Raw genomic sequence first — 27,464 nt, 5'->3', positions numbered from 1 at the left:
ATCCCACTTCAGGTACTGGAAGGCTGCTCTAAGGTATCCCAGGAGCATTCTCTTCCCCAGGCTGAGCAGCCTCAACTCTTGCAGCCTATCCCCAGGTTGAGAAACCTCTCCAGCCCATGCTTGGTGAAATGATCCTTTCCCAAACCATCTCATCATTTCTGTACCACCACAGGTAAATGAAGAGGAGGTTGAGTGATGAAACCAAAGCCTGGCTGGAGCTGGAGTTGACAGGGTGGAGGCAGGCATGAGGCACTGCATGGACCAGAGTCAAGTCCTCAGCAATTGCCTCATTTGTGTTGTTGTTCAAATGGCACAATTGGGAAAGCAGTTGAGCAACGAGTCTGCAGGAGTGGGATCAGGGCCAGAAGTCTCCTCCCCTGAGGAGAGGGACTTGGGAGTGCTGCTGGAGGAGAAGCTCAGCAGGAGCCAGGAGTGTGCAATTGCAGCCCAGAAAGCCAAGCAGAGCCTGGGCTGCAGCAGCAGAAGTGTGGCCAGCAGGGCCAGGGAGGGGATTCTCCCCCTCTGCTCTGCTCTGCTGAGACCCCACCTGGAGTCCTGCATCCAGCTCTGGAGCCCCTGGGACAAGAGGGCTGTGGAGATGCTGGAGAGTGTCCAGAGCAGGGCCAGGAGGATGCTGAGAGGCTGCAGCAGCTCTGCTGTGAGCACAGACTGAGGGAGTTGGGGCTGTGCAGCTGGAGCAGAGGAGGCTCCCAGGTGACCTTCTTGTGGCCTGCCAGCATCTGAAGGGGGCTACAAAAGAGCTGTGGAGGGACTTTTGAGGCTGTGAGGGAGTGGCAGGAGTGGGGGGAATGGAGCAAAGCTGGAGGTGGGGAGAGTGAGGCTGGAGGTGAGGAGGAAGTTGTTGAGCAGGAGAGTGGTGAGAGTTTGGAATGGGCTGCCCAGGGAGGTGGTTGAGGCCCCATGGCTGGAGGTGTTTGAGGCCAGGCTGGCTGAGGCTGTGTGCAGCCTGCTCTAGGGTAGGGTGTCCCTGGGCATGGCAGGGGGCTTGGAACTGGCTGCTCCTTGTGCTCCCTTCCAACCCTGACTGATCCTATGATCCTAAGTGCCCTGTGGGTTCTCTCCAAGCAGCTGCAGTGCTCCAGCCCACACGGATTGCAGTGTGTGAGGATACTCTCATCACAGTTTCTCTGTGCAGGCTGTGTCCCAGGAAGGAGAAGCACATCAGAACCACTCCTGGGGCTCTGCAAGGTGCAAAAGCTGTTATGGCATCTTGCAAGATGGTCTTGAGAAAGAGGTTGTTAATAGGAGCTCTCAGCAGGCTGGTGGGTGTGCTGTTACCTAAGAGGGCTGTCAGGCTGATGTAAGTGCTTGAGGCTGCTGTGTTGGAGATCTCCTGGGAGATGCAGCAGAGCTCACTGTGAAACCTGGATGGAAAAGGTGCTGGAGTCGTAGAGCCACAGAATGGATTGAGGTGGAAGGGACCTTAAGGATCATCTAGCTCCAGGCAGAGCTTCTGGTGGCCTTTCAGTGCTTAAAGAGGCTGATCAGAAAGCTGGGGATAGACTTTTTTACTCAGGTTCTGTTGTGACAGGCCAAGGGGTGATGGTTTGAAACTAAAAGAAAGAGTTTCAGGCTGCAGAGAAGGGAGAAATGTTTGCCACTGAGGGTGGGGAGAGCCTGGCCCATGCTGCCCAGAGAGGTCAAAGCTGTCCCATCCCTGGCACCACTCTGGATCAGGTTGGTTGGGGCTGTGAGCAGCCTGCTCTAGTTGCAGCTGTCCCTGCTGAGTGCAGGAGGTTGAAACAGGTGAGCCTTTCCCAGGTCCTTTCCCAGCCAGCCCATTCTGTGATTCTAAGCCATCCTCTGACCAGGCACTCAGTCACAAATTGCCCCTTGCTGGGTGCCCTTTCATCCAAGGTGCAGAGATGGGCACCAGATGTGCTCCAGTGGATTTCCATCTGCTTCCAGTATGGAAAGACCTAATTCATCTGGCAAAGTTCAGTGGGATTCTCCTACCTGGAGTAACTTGGGCAATGTAAGAGCTCTTCCCAGGGTGGGGTAGCTCATCCCTGTGGCTAGGCAGGGCCACAAGTGAGACCAGCCACAGGGAGGTATTTGGCCCCCGTCCCACTGTGCACAAGGAAGTTGCTACATCCTCTGGTCCAGATTCACTTTCAGTGAAGGCAACAGCAGCAAGATTTGTGAGGAGCTCTCTCCTGTGGCTTTATCTGAAGGTATCTGAAGCTGGATGCTCCCTTAGGGCTCCTGGGTCACAGTGGTGATGAGGCACCCACTGGACATGCCCCAAACTTTCATCTCAGCACCCTCAGCACAGGGCTAGGAGCAGTCACAGCATACCCAGGGTCAGGTGTCTGAGGATTGGTTTCCTTTGCTATTTGAAGTGTCCTAAGGTCTCTCCTCTGGTGCTCCTATTGCTGTCTGCAGCTCCCTGAGGGAGGCTGTAGCCAGGTGGGGTTGGGCTCTGCTGCCAGGCAAGCAGCAACAGAAGAAGGGGACACAGCCTGGAGCTGTGCCAGGGCAGGTCTAGGCTGGATGTTAGGAGGAAGTTGTTGTCAGAGAGAGTGATTGGCATTGGAATGGGCTGCCCAGGGAGGTGGTGGAGTCTGTGTGGCTGGAGGTGTTGAAGCCAAGCCTGGCTGGGGCACTTAGTGCCATGGTCTGGTTGGTTGGTTGGGGCTGGGTGCTAGGTTGGGCTGGCTGAGCTTGGAGCTCTCTTCCAACCTGCTTGTTTCTATGGTTCTAAACCACACAGAAACATGGTGGGGTTGAAAGGGACCTCTGGAGATCATCCAGTCCAACACTTTAGCTAAAGCAGGGCACCCCTTGCCTGGGATCACAGTGTCCAGGTGGCTTTGGAAGCTCACCAGAGGAGACTCCACAACCTCTCTGGGCAGCCTGCTCCAGGGCTCCAGCACCATCACAGTAAAGAAGTTTCTCCTCTCCAGATGGAACCTCCTGGGTTCCAGCCTGTGCCCTTTGCCACTTGTCCTATCAGTGGGCACCACTGAGAAGGGTCAGGCCTCATCCTCTTGCCTCCCACCCTTTATCTCTTGCTGAGTATTGCTCAGATCCCCTCTGGGACTGCTCTATCTGCTCTGCTCTCCAACTCCCTGCAGGTTATAACTCCTGGAGAAGATTCTGTGGGCTCTCACAACCTTCTGATCTGAAGACACTTGCTCGAGTACTGAAGAATAAGAACCTGGCAAAGAAGTTCCTGCAGCTGTATGGGACCCCAAAGAACATTGACATTTGGATTGGGGCACTGGCAGAGCCCTTTGTCCTTGGAGGCAGAGTTGGACCTCTCATGGCTTGTATCATTGGTACCCAGTTCAGGCACATCCGCGATGGGGACAGGTGAGAGCAGAGTTGGGTACCCAAACCCCAAAGGCCAGAGAGAGGCTTTTTTTGGGTCATTTCTCCTCCAAATGTTTATTTCCCTTTTTTTTTTTTTGGTTATTACTCCTCCAAATGTTTATTCCCCTTCTGGTGATGTTCTTACTCCCTGAGTTTGATGAGTGAGATCCTAGGCTGAGGGGTTGGACTCAATGATCTCTTTGGGTCCCATCCAACCCCCTGTGATGCCTTCCCATCCAAGTGTTCTCACTCTCAGCCTGTTCACTGCCAATCACTACTGGTGCAAATTTGGTTTCCCTTCTCCATGCAGCTGGCTCACACCCAGTTTGAGCTCTTGAGTGATTTCAGGGGGGGTCCATGTTACTGTGTGGTCAAACAGCAGCTCACCCCAGCAAAGGGTCACACAAATGCTTCAGGGAGAAAAGGAGGGGAAGCTCCAAAAGTGGGAAACCCAGGACCTGGGTGCATTGACTTCACCAAGTAGGAAAGAAGCTGTTTGGTTTCATCAATCTGAGTGGCTTGCAATGGACAGGAGATAGAATCATAGAATCAAGCAGGTTGGAAGAGAGCTCCAAGCTCAGACAGTCCAGCCTAGCACCCAGCCCTGGCCAATCAACCAGACCATAGCACTAAGTGCCCCAGCCAGGCTTGGCTGCAACATCTCCAGCCACACAGACTCCACCACCTCCCTGGGCAGCCCATTCCAATGGCAAATCATCAAAGGTCATCAGGTTCAACCATCAGCCCAGCAACTACCAGCTCACCACTAAACCAAGCACCTCATCTCCACAGCTTTGAAACCCCTCCAGGGGTGCAGACCCCACCCCTGACCTGGGCAGGCTGTTCCAGGTCCTGACAACCCTTTGGGTCAAGAAATTAGTCCTAATATCACAGTCTTGAACGTGAAGAATCCCAAAGGCAAAAACGTTTTGTGTCACCTTCTTTCTCCTGCAGGTTCTGGTGGAGGAATAAAGGAGTTTTCACGAGGAGGCAGAGGTGTGCCCTGGGCAAAATCTCCTTGTCACGGATCATCTGTGACAACACCAACATCTCCAAAGTACCAAAACACATCCTCCAGCCTAACAGATACCCTGATGACTTTGTGAGCTGCAGCAAGATCCCCAAGCTGAACCTCGAAGCCTGGAAGTCAGATGTGGCTGAGGAACTCGCAGAGGGAGGTATGAGCTTCACACAGCAGACAGCTCTGGAGGCACACATGGCAGACAACCAGACCCTGAGGCTCTCAACCAGGGCTGCCTAACACAGGCTTGAATATAGGTACCAGGTCCACAGAATTACTCCTGTTATCAGCTTGAATGTGAGTCCCAGGTCCACAGAATCACTCCTGTTATCAGCTTGAGTGTAAGTCCCAGCTCCATAGAATCACTCCTGTTATCAGCTTGAGTCCCAGCTCCATAGAATCACTCCTGTTATCAGCTTGAATGTGAGTCCCAGCTCCATAGAATCACTCCTGTTATCAGCTTGAATGTGAGTCCCAGCTCCATAGAATCACTCCTGTTATCAGCTTGAATGTAAGTCCCAGCTCCATAGAATCACTCCTGTTATCAGCTTGAGTGTAAGTCCCAGCTCCATAGAATCACTCCTGTTATCAGCTTGAGTGTAAGTCCCAGCTCCATAGAATAAATCACTCCTGTTATCAGCTTGAATGTGAGTCCCAGCTCCATAGAATCACTCCTGTTATCAGCTTGAATGTGAGTCCCAGCTCCATAGAATCACTCCTGTTATCAGCTTGAATGTGAGTCCCAGCTCCATAGAATTACTCCTGTTATCAGCTTGAGTGTGAGTCCCAGCTCCATAGAATCACTCCTGTTATCAGCTTGAGTGTAAGTCCCAGCTCCATAGAATCACTCCTGTTATCAGCTTGAGTGTGAGTCCCAGCTCCATAGAATCACTCCTGTTATCAGCTTGAGTGTAAGTCCCAGCTCCATAGAATCACTCCTGTTATCAGCTTGAGTCCCAGCTCCATAGAATCACTCCTGTTATCAGCTTGAATGTGAGTCCCAGCTCCATAGAATCACTCCTGTTATCAGCTTGAATGTGAGTCCCAGCTCCATAGAATCACTCCTGTTATCAGCTTGAATGTAAGTCCCAGCTCCATAGAATCACTCCTGTTATCAGCTTGAGTGTAAGTCCCAGCTCCATAGAATCACTCCTGTTATCAGCTTGAGTGTAAGTCCCAGCTCCATAGAATAAATCACTCCTGTTATCAGCTTGAATGTGAGTCCCAGCTCCATAGAATCACTCCTGTTATCAGCTTGAATGTGAGTCCCAGCTCCATAGAATCACTCCTGTTATCAGCTTGAATGTGAGTCCCAGCTCCATAGAATTACTCCTGTTATCAGCTTGAGTGTGAGTCCCAGCTCCATAGAATCACTCCTGTTATCAGCTTGAGTGTAAGTCCCAGCTCCATAGAATCACTCCTGTTATCAGCTTGAATGTAAGTCCCAGCTCCATAGAATCACTCCTGTTATCAGCTTGAGTCCCAGCTCCATAGAATCACTCCTGTTATCAGCTTGAATGTGAGTCCCAGCTCCATAGAATCACTCCTGTTATCAGCTTGAGTGTGAGTCCCAGCTCCATAGAATCACTCCTGTTATCAGCTTGAGTGTAAGTCCCAGCTCCATAGAATCACTCCTGTTATCAGCTTGAGTGTGAGTCCCAGCTCCATAGAATCACTCCTGTTATCAGCTTGAGTGTGAGTCCCAGCTCCATAGAATCACTCCTGTTGTCAGCTTGAGTGTAAGTCCCAGCTCCATAGAATTACTCCTGTTATCAGCTTGAGTGTAAGTCCCAGCTCCATAGAATTACTCCTGTTATCACAGAACCAGGCAGGTTGGCAAAGCCCCTGAGGAGCACCAAGTCCAGCCTAGAACTCTACAACATTCACCTTAAACCATAGCCCCAAGCACCACATCCAAACCACCTTGAAACACAGCCAGGCTGGGTGACTCCAGCACCTCCCTGGGCAGCTCATTCCAGTCCCTGACCACTCTCTCTGTGAAGAGCTTTTCCCTAATGTCCAATCTAACCCTCCCCAGGCTCAGCTTGAGGCCATTCCCCTTTGTTCTGTCTCCAATGCCTTGTGAGCAGAGCCCAGCAGCAGCCTCTGCACAATGTCTCTTCAGGTAGCTGCAGACAGCAATGAGGTCTGATCCAAACCCATGCACCTGAGTGCCATGGCTACACATTTTTTCTGGCCACCACCTCCCTGGGCAACCTGTCCCAGTGCCTGACAGTTCCTGCAGGAAAGAAACTGTCCCTTGTGCCCAAGTTAAATGTCCCCTGGCACAACTTGAGCTCATTTCCTCTGTTGCCAGCTTTCCCAGCTGGCACTCTGTGATCTCACTACAATGAGGCATGTCCAGAGGTCTTTAGAGGGACCAGGACTGATGCCAGAGCTATCAGCTCCTCTTTTCCAGCTTAAGGAGTTAAGTTGTTGAGCAGAAGAGTGGTGAGAGGCTGGAATGGGTTGCCCAGGGAGGTGGTTGAGGCCCCATGGCTGGAGGTGTTTGAGGCCAGGCTGGCTGAGGCTGTGTGCAGCCTGCTCCAGGGTAGGGTGTCCCTGGGCATGGCAGGGGGCTTGGAACTGGCTGCTCCTTGTGCTCCCTTCCAACCCTGCCTGATTCTGTGACTCTAAGTAAGCCAGAGCAGACAGCAGGGAGCTCTGGAATAGCCTTTTCTCTTTCTTAACACATTGTTTTTCATGTCCTGTAGAAAAACCATTTGATGACCTTCAATGCTGACCATTGAGGATCTTCCCCCACCCCAGAAGACCCTACCTGAGATGGGTGATGATTGTGTCCTGTGTTTGTGCTTTTCCTGCCTTGAAACATTTGGGCAGCTGCTGCCATTTGCTCAGTTGAGTTTGCATGAAGCCTTTGCAGTGAGACAGAGTCCAGCCAGGAAAGAACTTCATTGGAGCAAAAAGATGTCCTCAGATTCCTGCAACAACACAAAGCAAAGCAAAGCAAAGCAAACTGAGTTAGCCAGAGGCTGACTGCACTCAAACCAGCTGCTGGCTTGTCACACACACTGTGTTCCACTGAGCTTTGCTGTCCTGGACCCTCCTTTCCAAGTGTCTGGCCTGCTCTGAGGGAGATGGGAGCAGTGCAATTATAGGATGCTCTGAGTTGGAAGGGACCTCCAAAGCTCATCCAGTCCAACCCTGTCCCCTCTGCAGTCAGCAGGGACATCCTCAGCTAGATCAGGTTGCCCTGTTGAGTCTCACCTTGAATATCTCCAGGGATGGGGCCTCAACCACCTCTCTGGGCAACCTGTTAACAGTGTTCCACCACCCTGATGGTGCAGAACTTGTTCCTAACACCCAGTCTAAATCTGCTCTGCTCTGGTTTGAAGCCACATTAGCCATCTAGGCCTGACTTTGTGTTGGCTGCTTCTGTGCTGTGCCAGACTGCCTCCTGTCCTGCTGCCTCCCTGCTTCACCAAGGAGGGGATTCTGCCTGGGTGTCCCATGGGCTTCTGGCTTAGCCCTGCTTGACCATGTGCAATCCTGCCTCCTGCCTGGGCTTTGCAATCCAGATCTTGTTCCTCACATCCCATCTAAATCTGTTCTGCTCTACTTTGAAGCCATTGCCCTCGTCCTGTCCCTGCAGGCCTTTGTAAGCAGTCTCTCTGCAGCCTCCAGGTCCTGGCAGGCTGCTGTTAGGTCTCCCTGGAGCCTCTTCTTTTCCAGGCTGAACAACCTCAGCTCTCTCAGCCTGTTCTCCTAGCAGAGGTGCTACCATTTGTGTGATCTGCTTTAGGTGATCCTGCTCTGGCAGGGGGCTTGGACTGGATGATCTTTGGAGGTCTCTTCCAACCCCTGATGTTCTGTGGTTCTGTGCTGCAGTCTCCTGATCATTTTCATGTCCCTTCTCTGGACCCACTCCACCAGGTCCATGTCCTTCCTGTATTGATGGCTCCAGAGCTGGGCTCAGCTCTCCAGGCAAGGTCTCTCAGCAGAGCAGAGAGGCAAAATCTCCTCTCTGGATCTGCTGGCAACACATCTGTTGCTGCAGCCCAGGCTTTGGTTGCCTTTCTGGGCTGCAAGCTCACACTGTCTGCTCATGCTCAGCCTCTTATCCAGGCAGGTTGGCAAAGCCCCTCAGGAGCACCAAGTCCAACCTAGAACCCTGCTCTGCAAGATTCACCTTAAACCATAGCCCCAAGCACCACATCCAAACCACCCTGAAACACAGCCAGGCTGGGTGACTCCACCACCTCCCTGGGCAGCTCATTCCAGTCCCTGACCACTCTCTCCAGGAAAAAAACTTTTCCCTAATGTCCAATCTGACCCTCCCCAGGCTCAGCTCGAGGCCATTCCCCCTTGTTCTGTCATCTCCCCCAACTCCTTTTCCACAGGGCTGCTTCCTGTCACCTTGTGTAAGGCAAATCTGTAACTCCCAGAGGAAGTCTGCTGATCTTGTGGAGCAGCAACAGTAGTCACATCTCCCAGCCAGGATGCTTTCCAATGCCCTGTTGCAGGTTTGGCTTGCACATGGGATGAAGAAATTGCTCATGTGGCAGAGCTGTTTCCTCATCTATCCCCCCCACCCCCCCCTAATTTCACCTGGAAGCATCACCTTGTGTGACAAAAAATCTACCACACCTTCTCCCTGCAGCCTGGCTGGAGCCAGAGTGCCTTCCCCCAACCCCCAGCTGTGGAGCTGATGAGATGTGTCCTGGCTAAGATAGGAATCACAAAGCTTTAGAGGTTGGAAGGGACCTCCAGAGATCATCCAACCCAAAGCAGCATCACCCAGGGCAGTCTGCACAGGATTGCATCCAGGTGGGTGTGGAAAGGCTCCAGAGAAGGAGACTCCACAGCCTCTCTGGGCAGACTGCTCCAGGGCTCTGCCACCCTCACTCTAAAGAAGTTTCTCCTCCTGTTGAGCTGAAACATTCTCTGTTCCAGTTTGCATCCATTGCTCCTTGGCTTATTGCTGTGCACCACTGAGGAGAGCTTGGCCCCCTCCACCTGCCACCTCAGAGATCTGCACACATGGCTCAGATCTCCTCTCAGCCTTCTCTAAACAGCCCCAGGGCTCTCAGTCTCACCAGAGGAAAGGAAGGCTCCAAGATGAAGTGGAGCATCTTCAAGCCATCAGCACCACACAGAGAATTAACCAGGCTGGAAAAGACCTCTGAGATCATCCAGCCCATCCTAGCACCTCCTAATTAACTAAACCCTGGCCCTAAGTGCCTCATCAAGCCTCCTTTTGAACACCTCCAGGGATGGTGACTCCACCACCACCTCCCCCAGGGCAGCCCATTCCAATTCCATTGCTCCTTGTCTGCCTGCTGCTGACCACCCAAAAGACCTTGGCCCCTCCACCCCTCAGAGATTGGTACACATGGATCAGATCTCCTCTCAGCCTTCTCTCCTCCAGACTAACCAGCCCCAGGGCTCTCAGTCTCTCTCCACAGGGGAGATGCTCAACTCCTCCACTCATCCTCCTGGCACTCTGCTGGACTCTCTCCAGCAGGTCCCTGTCTCTCCTGAGCTGGGGAGCCCAAAACTGGACACAGTATTCCAGCTGTGCTCTCACCAGGGCAGAGGAGAGGGGGAGAAGAACCTCCCTAGCCCTGCTGGCTACACTTTTCCTGATGCACCTCAGGATGCCTTTGGCTCTCTTGGCCACAAGGGCACATTGCTGGCCCAGACCTGTCCTCATCCACAAGAAACTACTCCAAGTTTCACTCCAACTTTGTCTCTTGAAAGGGATGCAGCTCACACTCTTCCTCCTCTCTGGCCTGCTGTGCTTGCTGTTATCCATCAATAAACTGCAGCTGAGCTCAGAGTGTTCCCTGCTCTTGGTGAAAGCTGCATTACCAAAAGGGAGAGGAGACTTGGGGTGGGTTTGGGATGGGAAGGTTGGAATAGAAGTCAGTAGAAGACCCTTTGTGTCTGGAGCCAAAGAAGATGCTTGCTGAAGCCTCTGTGCTGTGTAGCACAATCAGATGTCACAGGATGGGCTGGGTTGGAAAGGACCTTCTAAAGGGTGTCTGGTCCAGCTCCCACTTAGGCAACCACAGAATTTAACTGCAGAACAGCTCAGGTTGGAAGTGACCTTAGAGGTCATCTACTCCAACCTCCCCACCACAAGCAGGGACACTTTAACTAGACTCAGCTGCTCAAGGCCTCATCTCCAACTTGGCCTTGAACACCCCCAGACAGGAGGCATCCACAATCTCTCTGGGCAACCTATTCCAGAGTCTCACCACCTTCATGCTGCAGAATGTCTTCCTTAGCTGCAGTCTACCCCTGCTCTCCCTCAGCTTCCAACCATTCCCCCTTGTCCTGTCTCTAGACAGCCTCATGAAAAGGCACAGAATCACAGAACCAAGCAGGTTGGAAGAGAGCTCCAAGCTCACCCAGCCCAACCTAGCACCCAGCCCCAACCAACCAACCAGACCATGGCACTCAGTGCCCCAGCCAGGCTTGGCTCCAACACCTCCAGCCACACAGACTCCACCACCTCCCTGGGCAGCCCATTCCAATGCCAATCACTCTCTCTGACAGGAACTTCCTAACAACATCCAGCCTAGACCTGCCCTGGCACAGCTCCAGGCTGTGTCCCCTTCTTCTGTCCCCAGCTGCCTGGCAGCAGAGCCCAACCCCACCTGGCTACAGCCTCCCTGCAGGCAGCTGCAGACAGCAATGAGCTCTGCCCTGAGCCTCCTCTGCTGCAGGCTGCACCCCCCCAGCTCCCTCAGCCTCTCCTCACAGGGCTGTGCTCCAGGCCCCTCCCCAGCCTTGCTGCCCTTCTCCAGACACCTTCCAGCACCTCAACAGCTCTCTGCAATTGACCAGCCCAGAACTGGACACAGCACTCCAGGGGTGGCCTGAGCAGTGCTGAGCACAGGGGCACAAGAACCTCCCTTGTCCTGCTGCCCACACTGCTCCTGAGCCAGCCCAGGATGCCATTGGCTCTGCTGCCCACCTGGGTACTGCTGCCTCCTCTGCAGCTCCTCTCTGCCAGCACCCCCAGCTCCCTCTCTGCCTGGCTGCTCTCAGCCACTCTGGCCCCAGCCTGCAGTGCTGCTTGGGGTTGTTGTGGCCAAAGTGCAGAACCCTGCACTTGGCCTTGTTCAATCTCATCCCCTTGGCCTCTGCCCACCCATGCAGCCTGTGCAGGTCCCTCTGCAGGGCTCTCCTACCCTCCAACAGCTCCACACTGCTCCTAGCTTGGTGTCATCTGCAAACTTACTGATGCTGCACTCAATGCCCTGCTCCAGATCATCAACAAAGTTATTGAACAAGACTGGACCCAGCACTGAACCAGGGGAGTTTAGTCTGGATGCTAGGAGATACTTCTTCACTGAAAGGCTTATCAAACACTGGAGTGATCTGCCCAGGGCAGTGGTGCAGTCACCATCCCTGGAGCTGTTTAAATGGCTTAGGGCCATGGTTTAGTGGTGAACTTGCAGTGCTGGGTGGAAGGTTGGGCTGGTCTTTATTGATGACCTTGGTGCAGGCATAGAGAGTGGCATCAGGAAGTCTGCAGATGACACCAAGTTAGGGGGCAGTGTTGATCTGAATGAGGGTAGAGAGGCTCTGCAGAGGGGTTTGGATAGGTCAGACCAATGGGCCAGCATTAATGGGATGAGTTTCAACAAGGCCAAGTGCCAGCTCCTGCACTTGGGGCACAACAACCCCAAGCAATGCTACAGGCTTGGGGCAGTGTGGCTGGAGAGCTGCGTGGCAGAAAGGGACCTGGGGGTTGTAATAGAGAGGAGCTGAATGAGCCAGCAGTGTGCCCAGGTGGCCAAGCAGGCCACTGGCATCCTGGCTGGGATTAAAAATGCTGTGGCCAGCAGGAGCAGGGAGGTGATTGTCCCCTTGGACTTGGCTTTGGTGAGGCCACACTTTGAGTGTTGTGTTCAGTTTTGGGCACTGCAATGCAAGAGAGCTGTGGAGGTGCTGGAGCAGGTCCAGAGGAGGGCAAGGAAGCTGTGAAGGGCCTGGAGAATAAATCTTATGACTGAGGGAGCTGGGGATGGTTAGTGTGAAACAGGAGGCTGAGGGCAGACCTCATTGCTGTCTGCAGCTGCCTGAAAGGACATCGTGGAGAGGCTGCTGCTGGGCTCTGCTCACAGGTCACTGGAGACACAACAAGGGGGAATGGCCTCAAGCTGAGCCTGGGGAGGGTTAGATTAGGCATTAGGAGAGAGTGGTCAGGGACTGGAATGAGCTGCCCAGGGAGGTGGTGGAGTCCCCCAGCCTGTCTGTGTTTCAGGGTGGTTTGGATGTGGTACTTGGGGCTGTGGTTGAAGGTAAATGTAGAGTTCTAGGCTGGACTTGGTGCTCCTGAGGGGCTTTGCCCACCTGCATGGTTCTGTGATTCTGTGATCTTGAAGGTCTCTTCCAACCAAGAGTTCCCTGTGGCAGCAGCCCCTCCTCCTCTGAGCCTTCATTTGCTCTCACAGCCTTTTCCCATTAGATTAGATCAGCTTCTCCACCTCCACCTCTCTTCCCTGGCCAATGTCTGGCTTAGCAGAGCTGGTGAGTAGGAGAGTCATTAAAGCAGCACCATGAAAGCTATGAACAGAGCAGGCTACTCCTCTCCCTACTGCACATTCAAATGGAGCCAGGCTCTGAAATCACAGCTGGGGGCAAAAATGAGTCAGCTGAGCATTGATCATCCAGCCTGGAACCTGGGAGCTGCAGCAGAGCTGTGGTTTCTGAGAGCACCTTGCAGGGCAGGCAAGAGCTGGCTGGTTTGGAAGTGGAAGCTCCCAGTGCTGGGGAGAACTGCAGCTGAGGGTGTCAGTATCTGTGGGTTTGGAGCTTCAGGGTTTGGTTGGCTCTTGCTGACTGTTTCTCCTTGGGGAGCTGGGAATGGCACCGTTTGGATCACCCCCTTACAACCTTGCCTTTGCCCATGCTCATCAGAGATGCCAGCTGTTGAAAGCCTCACAGTCTCAGGTTGTGCCAGGGCAGGGCTAGGCTGGATGCTAGGAGGAAGTTGTTGGCAGAGAGAGTGATTGGCACTGGAATGGGCTGCCCAGGGAGGTGGTGGAGTCTGTGTGGCTGGAGGTGTTGCAGCCAAGCCTGGCTGGGGCACTTAGTGCCATGGTCTGGTTGGTTGGTTGGGGCTGGGTGCTAGGTTGGGCTGGCTGAGCTTGGAGCTCTCTTCCAACCTGCTTGATTCTATGATTCCCAGCTTCAAACTCTTGCCTATCTGATGCCTGCTGCAAAGAGGCTCTGCCCTCAGTGCTCTGAGCATGTGGAGTTACCTTTCAGCATGGAACAGCTCAGTGGTGCCCAGACAGTGTTGGCTGTTCCCCAGTTTGGCAGTGCTGTGGAGAGCCACTCCTGCCACAGCTGCCCACCCTGAGGGGCTAACACATCCTCACACCTGGGGGTCCTTCTCTGATTATGCTCTCTCTTTTGACCATGTGGACACCTCCATTTGTGCTGGAGATGGTTTTTTTCCTGTCTTTTCTTCAGGTCCAACATCTTTTCTTCAGGTCCAGCATTGTGTCCTGGACCTTCTGTTCATCTTAAGCCAGATCAGCTCTGGCTTAAGGCTCACAGGATGTTAGAGGGTGGAAGGGACCTCTGCAGACCATTGGCTCCAACCACCCCTGCCAAAGCAGGACTCTAGTGCAGGTTGCAGAGGAACACATCCAGATAGGGCTGGAAAGTCTCCAGAGGAGACTCCACAACCTCCCTGGGCAGCCTGTTCCACTGTGCTGGGACCCTTACAGCAAAGAAGGTCTTCCTCATGTTGAGGTGGAACTTCTTTTGCTGTAGTTTCCATCCATTGCTCCTTGTCCTATCCCAGGGCACATCACTGAGCCTTGTCCACATCTCTGTTCTGGTCTGATCTTGGTCTTTGGGCAGCAGGTGCCAGCCAAGCTGGTTTTATTGGTCCTTGGAATGTTCCCTTTTGCAATCCTGGCTGGATTTTAATGTCTTAACTCCTCCAAAGTGAGAGCTGCTTGAGCAAGACGATCCCTGAGCAGCCAAAGCTTTTGTTTCCCAGCCCAGGCAGTGTGGTTATTGCACAGATCCTGCTCCTGCAGGGGTTTTAGAGGAGCTGCAGTACCCCCAGGCTGTGCTCACCTCTGCCTACTCTACCTCTCAGGTATGCAGGGGTTGTCTCAACATGTGCCTGCCTCTGGCCAAGAAACCATCAGGAGGAGCTGCTCTGGTTAGCTTTTTGTGGCACTTTCACCACTTGTCTCTCTCTCTCTACACGAGGAATGCCCAGCTTGGACCCTCCAGTGCCTGGATGCAGGGGGCAGAAGCTGGCTGCTGGGATCGTTGCTTTCCTCTTGCTCTCCTCCATGGCACTGACCTCTGATTTCCTGCCCACCTTGCAGCCAGCTCACCTGGGGAGGCTCAGTGGTGAGACAGCCTGCTGTGGCTGTGCTGTCCAACACATCCTGCATCCTCCCACAGCCTGAGCTGACCCCCAGCAGCATGGGCAGCAGGGGCAGGGAGGGGATTCTGCCCCTCGGCTCTGCTGAGAGCCCCCCCCACACCCACCCTGCAGTACTGGGGCAGCTCTGGAGTGCTCAGCATAGACAGGGACCTGTTGGAGCAGGGCCAGAGGAGGTCACTGCAATGCTGGCAGGGATGGAAGCCCTCTGCTGTGAGGCCAGGCTGAGAGAGGGCTGTTCAGCCCGGAGAAGGCTTCAGAGAGACCTTTTGGTGGCCTTTCAATGCTCAATAGGACCTCTGAGAAAGCTGGGGACAGAGTTTTGAGCAGGCCCTGTTGTGACAGGATGAGGGGTGATGGTTTGAACTAAAAGAGGGGAACTCAGACCAGAGAGAAGGAAGAAATGTTTGACACTGAGGATGAGGAGAGCCTGGCCCAGGTTGCCCAGAGAGGTGGCAGTTGTCCTACCCTTGGAACCACCCTGAGTCAGGTTGTTTGTGACCCTGAGCAGCCTGCTCTAGCAGCAGCTCTCCCTGCTGGCTGCAGGGAGTTGGACTGGATGAGCTTTAAAAGTCTCTCCCACCCCAAACCTGTCTGAGACCTCTGACTCTGTGCTTCTCCCTGCACACTGTGCCTGTGCCTGGGGCTGACTGCAGAAGAGCTCTCTCCAAGCAGCCCAGAGCCAGCTACACCCTGCACACAGCCTGTGTGCCCATCCCTGTGTGCCCGTCGCTGTGCCAGCTCCCACACGCCCTGCTGCTGGGCAGCCCTGGTTGAACTGGCTCCCAGCAGAGCCCAGCCACAACAGCCTCTGTGAAAGCTCCCAAAGCTGCTTCCAGCTTTGCACCACCCACTTGTACCCGATGAAGGCAACCTGAACCCTGCTCCACAACATCAGCTGCTCCTGACTCAGGCGCTGCTCCGTGCAGCATTCCTCTGCTTGCTGCTGGGCTGCCAGGATGGAGTTTTTGCTCCTCCAGTACCCATTTACTTGTCTGTTCATCGCTTTTCTAGTCCTTTACCAGGTGAAACCTGCCTTCAGGTACTTCTGCAAGATGACCTTTTATAAGTTGTGCATCTTCACCTTTAGCATTCTGGTTATTTTGCTCAGTATTCCTCGTGGACGTAGCCTAGAAAACATGAAGTAAGTTGTCTGTGGCTTCTTTTTGCTCTGGGTGCTGATGGAGACAAACTCCTGCTCTTTTTTGGGGGGGAGAAAGGGGTCCTGGGGGTTGTGCTGCAATGGGGAGGAATTGGCTGCATGTTGGAGAGGAGAGCTGCCAGGTTCTGGTAATACAGAGGAGGGATGTGGGTTTCAGCATTGGTTTTGAGTGGGTGGAAAGGCCAAGGAATTATGGAAGGGAAGGCTATAAAAGGTGGCATAAATGTGACAAACTAAGGCAAAGCAAGGAGCAACTGCTTGGTTAAGGCAATCTTTCCACTGTGGTCCTCAGAGCCACATTTCCCTCCTCCATGTGGCTAATCCCTCCCCTAAGATGCCTTGAGAAAGCCTCCGTAGGTGCCCTTCTCTTTCTCAACTCCATTCTGACCCAGTGCCAACCTGCACCAGCAGAAGCTGATGTTAGCACAGGGCAGTGCTGGCACCTGCATTGTCACTGGTGTCCCCTCCATGGCGATCACAGCCTGGTGCCCCCAGGTCTGGCAGTTCCAGAGCCCTTGTCCTCACTGCCCATTTCCTCTCTCCATCTGTTCCTGACCCAGCAAGGAGCTGTCAGATGCAGACAGAGCATGGGCATTGTGTGGTGTGAAGTGTGTGTGAAGCAGTGCGTGGAGGGCAGTGCGTGGAGGGCAGTGTGTGGTGAGCAGTGTGTGGTGGGCAGTGCGTGGAGGGCAGTGTGCGGTGAGCAGTGTGTGGTGGGCAGTGTGTGGAGGGCAGTGCGTGGTGGGCAATGTGTGGAGGGCAGTGTGTGGAGGGCAGTGTGCGGTGGGCAGTGCCTGGAGGGCAGTGCGTGGTGGGCAGTGTGCGGTGGGCAGTGTGTGGGGTGCAGTGCGTGGAGGGCAGTGTGTGGTGGGCAGTGTGCGGTGGGCAGTGTGTGGGGGGCAGTGCGTGGAGGGCAGTGCCTGGAGGGCAGCGCATGGTGGCAGTGCGTGGAGGGCAGTGTGCGGTGTGCAGTGCGTGGAGGGCAGTACGTGGGGGGCAGTGCGTGGAGGGCAGTGCGTGGAGGGCAGTGCGCGGTGGGCAGTGCGTGGAGGGCAGTACGTGGAGGGCAGTGCGTGGAGGGCAGTGTGTGGGGTGCAGTGGGTGGGGGGCAGTACGTGGAGGGCAGTGCGCGGTGGGCAGTGCGTGGAGGGCAGTGCACGGTGTGCTGTGCGCGGTGTGCTGTGCGCGGTGGGCAGTGCGCGGTGGGCAGTGCGCGGTGGGCAGTGCGCGGTGGGCAGTGTGTGGTGGGCAGTGCGCGGTGGGCAGTGCACGGTGGGCAGTGCACGGTGGGCAGTGCGTGGTGTGCAGTGCACGGTGGGCAGTGCGCGGTGTGCAGTGCGCGGTGGGCAGTGCGCGGTGGGCAGTGCACGGTGGCAGTGCTGGCAAAGGAGCTGTGGGTGTGGGCTGAGTGGGGGCTGGAAGCACAACCCCATGCATGCTCCAGGCTGGGCCAGAGCGGCTGGAAAACTGCCTGGTGGAGAAGGCCCTGGGGGTGTTGGTTGGCAGCAGCTGGCACTGAGCCAGCAGTGTGCCCAGCTGGCCAAGAAGGGCAGCAGTGTCCTGGCCTGGATCAGCAGTGGTGTGACCAGCAGGGGCAGGGCAGGGGGTGTGGATCTGCACTGGGTACTGGTGAGGCCACGGCACACATGCTGGGCTTGGGCTCCTCGCTGCCAGGAGGACAGCAAAGGTGGGGAAGGGTCTGGAGAGCAGGGCTGGGGAGGAGCAGCTGAGGGCCCTGGGGGTGTGCAGTGTGGAGAAGAGGAGGCTGAGGAGAGAGCTCATTGCTCTCTACAGCTCCCTGGGAGGAGGTTGGAGCCAGCTGGGGCTGGGTCTCTTCTCCTTAGTAATTAGCAACAGAACGAGGGGAAATGGCCTGAAGCTGCCAAAGCAGCAGGGGGAAGGTCTGAGGAGGTGACAGAGGTTGGCCTGGGGGAATCTTTCCTCCACATCTGTGCTAGTAGAATCCTCAACCTAAATCCCACCAGGGAAGCTCAGTGTGGCTCCTGTGGTGTGAGGCAGGAGCAATAACTTTGCTTCCAGAGAAACCTGGGAAAGAACAACCCCCAGGGATCAGTATAGGCTGGGGACTGACCTGTTGGAAGGCATCAAAGGGAAAAGGATTTGGGGGTCCTAGTTGATGGGGAAGGCTTAGATTGGACTTTAGGAGCAATTTCTTCCCTGCAAGAGTGGTCAGGCACTGGAAGAGGCTGCCCTGGGAGGAGTTGGAATCACCATCCCTGGGGGTGCTCAGAAAATACGTGGGTGTGGCACTGGGGTTGATGGTTTAGTGGCCATGGTGGTGTTGGTTGGGTGATCTGAGAGGTCTTTGGCAGCCTCGATGATTCTGTTGGCTGTGGTCTGTGGTTCTAGAAGCTGAGTGCTGCAGGGCAGAGTGGTGCTCGTAGCCTCCTGAGGTGCTGCAGGGTTTGGATTGAGTGTCCTGCAGTGGGGATTGCAGCTCCTAACCGAAGCATCACAGAAACATGGAATGGTTTGAAAAGGACCTCCAAAGGTCATTCAACCTCCTCCCTGGGCAGCCAATTCCAGTGTCTGAGAACCCTTCCAGTGAAGCAGTTTCTTCTAGCATCCAATCTAAACCTCCCCTGGGGCATCTTCAGTCCTTTCCTCTTGTTCTATCACTTGTTCCTTGGGAGAAGAGACCAACCCCAGCTGGCCCCAGCCTCTCTTTGAAGAGACCAACCCCAGCTGGCCCCAGCCTCTCTTTGAAGAGACCAACCCCAGCTGGCCCCAGCCTCTCTTTAAAGAGACCAACCCCAGCTGGCCCCAGCCTCTCTTTGAAGAGACCAACCCCAGCTGGCCCCAGCCTCTTTTTGAAGAGACCAACCCCAGCTGGCCTCAGCCCCTTTTTGAAGAGACCAACCCCAGCTGGCCCCAGCCTCTCTTTGAAGAGACCAACCCCAGCTGGCCCCAGCCTCTCTTTGAAGAGACCAACCCCAGCTGGCCCCAGCCTCTCTTTGAAGAGACCAACCCCAGCTGGCTCCAGCCTCACTTTGAAGAGACCAACCCCAGCTGGCTCCAGCCTCTCCTTGAAGAGACCAACCCCAGCTGGCCCCAGCCTCTCTTTGAAGAGACCAACCCCAGCTGGCTCCAGCCTCTCTTTGTAGAGACCAACCCCAGCTGGCACCAGCCCCTTTTCAGGGAGCTGAAGAGAGCATTGAGGTCTTCCCTCAGAATCATAGAATCAACCAGGTTGGAAGAGACCTCCAGGATCATCCAGTCCAACCTAGCACCCAGCCCTATCCAATCAACCAGACCATGGCACTAAGTGCCTCATCCAGTCTTTGCTTGAAGACCCCCAGGCACGGTGCCTCCACCACCTCCCTGGGCAGCCCATTCCAATGCCAATCACTCTCCCTGTGAAGAACTTCTTCCTAACATCCAGCCTAGACCTACCCTGGCACAACCTCTTCTGCAGACTAAACACCCCCAGCTCCTCCTCAGCCCTTTTCTCCAGACCCTTCCCCAGCTTTCTTGCACTTCTCTGCACCTCAAAGTCCTTCTTGGCTCAAGGGACCCAAAGCTGGATGCAGTAGCCGAGGTGTGGCCTCAGCAGTGCCCAGTCCTTGCCCTGGTCCCCTCAGCACGTTCCAGCATCCCTTTTGCTTCCCGTTCCCAGGTTCATGCGCATGACATTCCTGCCACTCAAACACATCTTTGGGATCAAGATAGTGGTGAAGGGCAAGGAGAACCTCAGGAATAAGAAACCTTTTGTCCTTGTGTTGAACCACCAGACCTCCCTGGACCTCATGGGTACGTGGTGATCCTGGCTTCTGCTCCTGACACTCGGATGTCTGTGGGGAAGGGTAGGATGAAATCCCAGGGGCACAGGCAGAGGGCCAGGAGAGGTTGCCAGGTAGTCTGCCACCAGCTAGCCCCAAGGCAGGGCTGATCTCCAAGGTGTTAGAGCCAGGCTTGTTCTCCAGCTGTGAGAGGTATTTGCAAACTAAAGCAGCTTCATTCTGTCCAAGGGAATCTCAGGATCACAGAATGGTTTGGGCTGGAAGGGAACTTAAAGGTCATCCATGGGCAAGGACACCTCCCACCAGCCCAGGCTGCTCAAGGCTGCTCATCCAACCTGGCCATGAGCACCTGAAGGGAGAGGGCATCCATCACCTTCCTGGGCAACCTGTTCCAGGGTCTCCCCACCCTCACTGCCAAGAATTTCTTTCCAACCTGCAGCCTAAATCTGCCCTCTTCCAGCTCAAAGCCATTGCCCCTCTTCCTGCCACTACCAGCCCCAGCCCCAAGCACGGGGATGTGTCAGTTGCCCACAGCCATGGCATGGCTGCTGTCACTGAGTGTCCTCCTCCACGTGGGTGCTTGGCTGGAGACTGGAGACTTCCAGAATCCCTTCCCCAGCACATTTATGACCCTAGGAAGCTGGCTGGGCACTGCAGCTGTGGCACCTCCCAGGGAGAGGGCTGCAGCCTAGAAACTGGAGGTGACAGCACAGATGGCAACTTCTCCTGTCCCTGTCCACCCCTGCAGTGATGATGGACATCCTGCCCAGCCGCTGCGTGCCCATTGCCAAGAAGGAGATCCTCTACATGGGCACCTTTGGCCTGGCCTGCTGGCTCTCAGGAGTCATCTTCATCGACCGCAGGAAGAAGGAGGAGTCCATCACCACCTTGACAGAGGTGGCAGACTCCCTGCACAGGGACAATGTGAGTGGGGAGACTGCTGCTGAGCAGCCACGGGAAAGCCTGAGCCCCCAAGGGGCTGGGGAGAGTTCACAGAGTCCTAGAATCAGGAAAACAATGAGATTAGTTCCCAGGTCCTGGATGAGTGAGGGGAAAGTGCTGAAATTAGCTGCCAGGTCCTGGATGAGTGGAGGGAAAGTGCTGAAATTAGCTGCCAGGTCCTGGATGAGCAGAGAGAAAGTGCTGAGATTAGCTGCCAAGGTCCAGGATGAGCAGAGGGAAAGTGCTGAGATTAGCTGCCAGGTCCTGGATGAGTGAGGGAAAGTGCTGAGATTAGCTGCCAGGTCCTGGATGAGCAGAGGGAAAGTGCTGAAATTAGCTGCCAGGTCCTGGATTAGTGGAGGGAAAGTGCTGAAATTAGCTGCCAGGTCCAGGATGAGTGGAGGGAAAGTGCTGAAATTAGCTGCCAGGTCCAGGATGAGCAGAGGGAAAGTGCTGAAATTAGCTGCCAGGTCCAGGATGAGTGGAGGGAAAGTGCTGAAATTAGCTGCCAGGTCCTGGATGAGTGAGGGGAAAGTGCTGAGATTAGCTGCCAGGTCCTGGATGAGTGGAGGGAAAGTGCTGAGATTAGCTGCCAGGTCCTGGATGAGCAGAGGGAAAGTGCTGAAATTAGCTGCCAGGTCCTGGATGAGCAGAGGGAAAGTGCTGAAATTAGCTGCCAGGTCCAGGACGAGCGGAGGGAAAGTGCTGAGATTAGCTGCCAGGTCCAGGATGAGCAGAGGGAAAGTGCTGAAATTAGCTGCCAGGTCCTGGATGAGTGAGGGGAAAGTGCTGAGATTAGCTGCCAGGTCCTGGATGAGCAGAGGGAAAGTGCTGAAATTAGCTGCCAGGTCCAGGATGAGCAGAGGGAAAGTGCTGAAATTAGCTGCCAGGTCCAGGATGAGCAGAGGGAAAGTGCTGAAATTAGCTGCCAGGTCCTGGATGAGTGGGGGGAAAGTGCTGAAATTAGCTGCCAGGTCCTGGATTAGTGGAGGGAAAGTGCTGAAATTAGCTGCCAGGTCCAGGATGAGTGGAGGGAAAGTGCTGAAATTAGCTGCCAGGTCCAGGATGAGCAGAGGGAAAGTGCTGAAATTAGCTGCCAGGTCCAGGATGAGTGGAGGGAAAGTGCTGAAATTAGCTGCCAGGTCCTGGATGAGTGAGGGGAAAGTGCTGAGATTAGCTGCCAGGTCCTGGATGAGTGGAGGGAAAGTGCTGAGATTAGCTGCCAGGTCCTGGATGAGCAGAGGGAAAGTGCTGAAATTAGCTGCCAGGTCCTGGATGAGCAGAGGGAAAGTGCTGAAATTAGCTGCCAGGTCCAGGACGAGCGGAGGGAAAGTGCTGAGATTAGCTGCCAGGTCCAGGATGAGCAGAGGGAAAGTGCTGAAATTAGCTGCCAGGTCCTGGATGAGTGAGGGGAAAGTGCTGAGATTAGCTGCCAGGTCCTGGATGAGCAGAGGGAAAGTGCTGAAATTAGCTGCCAGGTCCAGGATGAGCAGAGGGAAAGTGCTGAAATTAGCTGCCAGGTCCAGGCTGAGTTGGGGAAGTGTTTCCTGGAAGAACAATCTGGTACCACTCAGAGAACATTCCTGACTGCATCAGAGGTTCTGCTGGTGGTGGCCAAGGTACCACCACAGCTTTCCTCCTTCGTGTATGCCTCTCCCAGCTCAGAGGGAGCAATGAGGCAGCTGTGTGGTGGGGAGGGAGGGTTTAGCAGCTTCCCTCCAAAGTCACCATCAGTCCCCCAGGCCACTCCCACCCACAAGTCTGACCTACAAGCAGCAAGGCAGAGCTGGGGCTGAGAAGCTCTGCAGAGCTCCAATAGGTCATTCTGGGCAGCCTGATCCAGCTGAGGATGTCACAGAGTCATAGAATGAGTCAGGGCTGGAAGGGAGCACAAGGAGCAGCCAGTTCCAACCCCCCTGCCATGCCCAGGGACACCCTACCCTAGAGCAGGCTGCACACAGCCTCAGCCAGCCTGGCCTCAAACACCTCCAGCCATGGGGCCTCAACCCCCTCCCTGGGCAACCCATTCCAGCCTCTCACCACTCTCCTGCTCAACAACTTCCTCCTCACCTCCAGCCTCACTCTCCCCACCTCCACCTTTGCTCCATTCCCCCCACTCCTGACACTCCCTGACAGCCTCAGAAGTCCCTCCCCAACTTTTTTGTGGTCCCCTTCAGATACTGCAAGGTCACAAGAAGGTCACCTCAGAGCCTCCTCTGCTCCAGCCTGCACAGCCCCAACTCTTTCAGGCTGTGCTCACAGCAGAGCTGCTGCAGCCTCTCAGCATCCTCCTGGCCCTGCTCTGGACACTCTCCAGCATCTCCACAGCCCTCTTGTCCCAGGGGCTCCAGAGCTGGATGCAGTACTCCAGGTGGGGTCTCAGCAGAGCAGAGCAGAGGGGGAGAATCCCCTCCCTGGCCCTGCTGGCCACACTGCTGCTGCTCTGGGCAGAGCATCTCTGGTGCCTTCAGCCTGCTGTGTCAGCACAGTGCTCGAAGTGGAAGAGGAGGATGTGTGTGTGTGGTCAGCAGCAGGCAGAGCAGTGGAGTATGCCTGTGCAGGGGGTTAGAATGGTGCCTGGAGGTCCTCCCATCTCAGTGTCTTCTCCCTCCCCCCACCCTGGCAGTTCCGCGTCCTGATCTTCCCCGAGGGAACTCGCAACCACAGCGGCTCCATGCTGCCCTTCAAACGTGGAGCCTTCCAGCTGGCTGTGAAAGCCCAGGTGAGAAACACCTTCCTCCTGGCCTGCAGTGTGCCTACCAAGGGCCACCAGCAGCCAAGGTTCTGCAGCTCCTGCTCCTTGGCTTCCATTTGGCTCCGGCACACAGAGAGTCATAGAATCACAGAACGGCTCAGTTTGGAAGGGACCTCAGAAATGATCTACTCCAAGCTCCCTGCCATGGGCAGGGACACCTCTCAGCTAGTGTTGACTGCTCAAAGCCTTATCCAATCTTGCCTTCAATGCCCCTAGGGAGAAGGCAGCCACAACCTCCTTGGGCAGCCTCCAGGAGCCCACAAGGAGCTTGCCCACAAGGCAGAGGCTGCTTCTGGGACAAGTGGGGGAATTAGGACAAGAGCCTTGGACCTACCCAGGGGGAATTTCTGCTGAGCAGGTCTCCATACATACAAATCCTGCCAGGTCACAAAGAAATGAAAATGCAAAAGCCAACAGCTGAAGGATCTAAATATCCCCAAAAGCTTCCATGTGCCCTTATGGAGCTGAGTGGGAGAACCATCGGCAGGGGTCAGGATTAACCCAAGGACAGCAGTTCTGGGGTCTTCTGGGGGGGAGAGAAATGCTTAGATTGACCTTTTTTTCTCCCCTCCAGGTCCCTGTAATCCCTGTGGTGATCTCTTCCTACTGTGACTTCTACAACCAGAAGGAGAAGAGATTTACACCAGGTGAAGATGACTTGGGGCAAAGAATGGGCTGGGTGTGGGGGTGAGGTCAGTCCTGGCAGGGAACCCTGAGGTGGGTGTGGGGAGGAGTACATCTGGTGTGAAGGGAGCAGAGAGCAGCAGGTTCTGGCTGCTGAACAGAGGAGGGAACAGGAGATTTCAGCACCAGGCTTGCCTCTCCCCTTGGGTTTCTCACAGCTTTTCCAACACTCACATGAGGGAGCCTGGGAAAGCAGCAGGTCCTGCCCCCTGACCCCACCACAGGGTCCTTGGATCTGCAGGTGCATGGAGGGCTAGGAAACAAAAGCAAACATGAACCCCCCTGAGACTGTACCTCCTCCCAGCGACCAGATTGCATCCCTCTGCTCTGCTCACTGCTAACATCTCACAGGCAACAAGTGACACAACCTTGGGCTTCCAGAAAGGAAAGGCCAGAAGAGAAAAGGAACCCACCCTGCTCCTCCACTGCCTCTGCTGACACCCACCCCAAAGAGTCCTTCTGCCATTCCCATCCTGCTCCTCCACTGCCTCTGCTGACACCCACCTCAAAGTGATCTTCTGCCATTCCCACCCTGCTCCTCCACTGCCTCTGCTGACACCCACCTCAAAGTGATCTTCTGCCATTCCCACCCTGCTCCTCCACTGCCTCTGCTGACACCCACCCCAAAGTGTCCTTCTGCCATTCCCACCCTGCTCCTCCACTGCCTCTGCTGACACCCACCCCAAAGTGTCCTTCTGCCATTCCCACCCTGCTCCTCCACTGCCTCTGCTGACACCCACCCCAAAGAGCCCTTCTGCCATTCCCACCCTGCTCCTCCACTGCCTCTGCTGACACCCACCCCAAAGTGTCCTTCTGCCATTCCCACCCTGCTCCTCCACTGCCTCTGCTGACACCCACCCCAAAGAGCCCTTCTGCCATTCCCATCCTGCTCCTCCACTGCCTCTGCTGACACCCACCCCAAAGTGTCCTTCTGCCATTCCCACCCTGCTCCTCCACTGCCTCTGCTGACACCCACCCCAAAGAGCCCTTCTGCCATTCCCACCCTGCTCCTCCACTGCCTCTGCTGACACCCACCCCAAAGAGCCCTTCTGCCATTCCCACCCTGCTCCTCCACTGCCTCTGCTGACACCCACCCCAAAGAGCCCTTCTGCCATTCCCACCCTGCTCCTGCCAGCCCTGCTCATTCCTAAAGGCAGTTCCCTCTCCTCCCAGGGTTGCTGGCTTGGTGCAGTCACTCCCTGGCAGGCAGACACCTGGAGGAGAGAGTTGTGCAGCTGTGAGGTGCTGCACTGTCTGCTTCAGCTGCTGAGGAGCTCTGCTGGAGAGGGCCCAGCAGAGGGCTAGGAGGATGATGAGGGGACTGGAGCACTGTCTGATGAGGAGAGGCTGAGGGCCCTGGGGCTGCTTAGTCTGGAGAAGAGAAGACTGAGAGGGGATTGAATCAATGTTGATAACTATGTAAGGGCTGGGGGTCAGGATGGGGGGACAGGCTCTGCTCACTGCTCCCTGGGATAGGACAAGGAGCAATGGATGGAAGCTGCAGCACAGGAGGTTCCAGCTCAACACAAGGGGGAACTTCTTTCCTGTTAGGGTCCCAGAGCCCTGGAACAGGCTGCCCAGAGAGGTTGTGGAGTCTCCTTCTCTGAAGCCTTTCCAGGCCTGTCTGGATGTGTTCCTGTGTGCCCTGAGCTGGATTGTGTGGTCCTGCTGTGGCAGGGGGGTTGGACTCAGTGGTCTTTCCAGGTCCCTTGCAACCCCTCTGGTCCTGTGATCCTGTTTCTGACTGGCCACATGCGGAAGCCTTTTGGTATTGGAAGGATCCTTTGAGCCTGACAGAAGCCATCCTGCTCCCTCCCCATCACAGCCCTGCTCAGCACTGCCCTGGGCACTCTGAGTAACACACCAGTGCCCAGTACAGGGGGGACAAGCCCTGCCTTGCTCCTGCTGGTCTCACTGCTTCTGATCCAGGCCAGGGTGCTGGTGGCCTTCTTGGCCAGCTGGACACACACACACTGGCTCCTCTGGAGCTGTTCAAGAAACATGTGGCCATGGCACTTCAGGACATGGCTTCATGGCCATGGTGGTCTTAGGTGCATGATCTTCAGCTGGCTGTAGACTCACACCCCAGGCTTTTCTCTACTGGGTGGTTTCCAGCCACTCTGCCCTGAGCCTGGAGTGTTCCTGGGGTCATAACTGATGACTGTTCAAATGGTGCACCTGAGGAGAGGTTCAGCTGTGCCTGTACCTGTGAGCTTTGCAGCCTCAGTGGAAGGGAAGAACCTGCTTTGGCTTTTTGCTGTGCACATTTGGGGCATGAGTGGTTTGAGACACTCCAAACCCCATCCATCTTGTTCCTTGGTTAGCACCAGTCCCTCTGCTGCTCTTCTACCAATGCTCACAGATATTTCTTCCCCTTCTCTGAGCCTCTTGTCTCACTTTTCCAGGCAAAAGCATCATCCAGGTCCTGCCAGAAGTGGAGACCACTGGCCTGGGGCCGGATGATGTCCCCAAGCTCACTGAGCAGGTCCGTGACTCCATGCTGGCCACCTACCAGAGGATATCAGGCATGACAAATGAGGCTCCTCACCAGGCTTCCTAACTTCCAGCCCCAGCTGTGTGTGTGGCAGCTGAGAGGGGAGAGCATGGCAACCACCTGGCAACCACCTGGCAACCACTGGCAGCAGAGACAGCCACGGACTAAGCCTGGCAGAGCAGAGACAGGGAAACCATCCACAGAAGCAAAGCCTGGCAGGGGAGGTGCTGAAATGGTTGCCATGCTCCTTCCAGACAACTGTGCCACCTGCATGGGCAGACACACGGTGGGCAGTTGGACACTGCTTTGTAATCACAGCACTGAGACCCCAGGCAGAGCTGGACCCACCCTGGGATGGCTGCTGAGGGCTCACCATCACCTTTGACTCCAAACCAACGAGGCACAGGCATTTTCCCCAAGCCTGTGACCATCCTGCCTGTCTCAGGCTTTGCCCCAGGCTCCTGGAAGCACACTCAGGAGTAGGCACTGTCTCCTAGCTCTATCCATGGGGAGAACTTGGGAGATAGCTCTGTCACCTGAGGGGAAAGCCCCAAAGCAGCTTTGGGAGAGGGGAATTAAAGACCTTCTGTGTGCCCAAAGGGGTTGGTGGTTTGTTTGTCTTGGCCTTCCCCTAAAGCAGAGCAAGGTTTTGCTTTCAGCTGTGGAGCAGATGTTGAGTGTGAGTGGGATGAGTCTGACTCAGAGAGCAGAGGCAGAGAGCAGAAATGAGCTGCTTCACACCCTGCCATGCCTGGATGGCCTCACAGTTTTAGTTTCCCCTCAGATACACTCTGGGAGCTGCAGCTCCTGATCTCTGATTCCTCTCTGGTTTTGCCCTGTCTTCTGTCTACCATCTTGCCACCCTCTGCCCAGGGTCACTGTGGCCTTTACCCCCTCCCCCTGTGCTGGAGGTGCAGCA

General features: G+C 55.2%; 2 protein-coding genes across 2 annotated transcripts in view; both read left to right on the top strand.

Annotated features, from left to right (window-relative positions):
* Positions 1-19,590, top strand: part of MPO (myeloperoxidase) — a 41,345-nt gene extending 21,755 nt beyond the window's left edge. Inside the window, exons 11-13 of the mRNA XM_064166259.1 lie at positions 3,099-3,336; positions 4,291-4,514; positions 19,547-19,590. Coding sequence (XP_064022329.1) covers positions 3,099-3,336; positions 4,291-4,514; positions 19,547-19,560 — 476 coding nt within the window. The 3' untranslated portion in view covers positions 19,561-19,590. The remainder of the gene's footprint in view (positions 1-3,098; positions 3,337-4,290; positions 4,515-19,546) is intronic.
* Positions 14,923-27,387, top strand: LOC135187498 (1-acyl-sn-glycerol-3-phosphate acyltransferase alpha-like). Its single transcript, XM_064166262.1, has 6 exons — positions 14,923-15,891; positions 19,547-19,680; positions 20,419-20,594; positions 23,239-23,334; positions 23,942-24,014; positions 26,457-27,387. The coding sequence occupies exons 1-6, from the start codon at positions 15,707-15,709 to the stop codon at positions 26,609-26,611; spliced, it is 819 nt and encodes a 272-aa protein (XP_064022332.1). The 5' UTR covers positions 14,923-15,706; the 3' UTR covers positions 26,612-27,387.
* The last annotated feature ends 77 nt before the right edge of the window (positions 27,388-27,464 follow it).

The sequence above is a fragment of the Pogoniulus pusillus genome, chromosome 27 (assembly GCF_015220805.1).
Source record: "Pogoniulus pusillus isolate bPogPus1 chromosome 27, bPogPus1.pri, whole genome shotgun sequence".
In the NCBI taxonomy this organism is placed as follows: Eukaryota; Metazoa; Chordata; class Aves; order Piciformes; family Lybiidae; genus Pogoniulus; species Pogoniulus pusillus.
The sequence above is the reverse complement of the archived record's forward strand: the minus strand, read 5'-3'. Positions and strand labels throughout refer to the sequence as shown.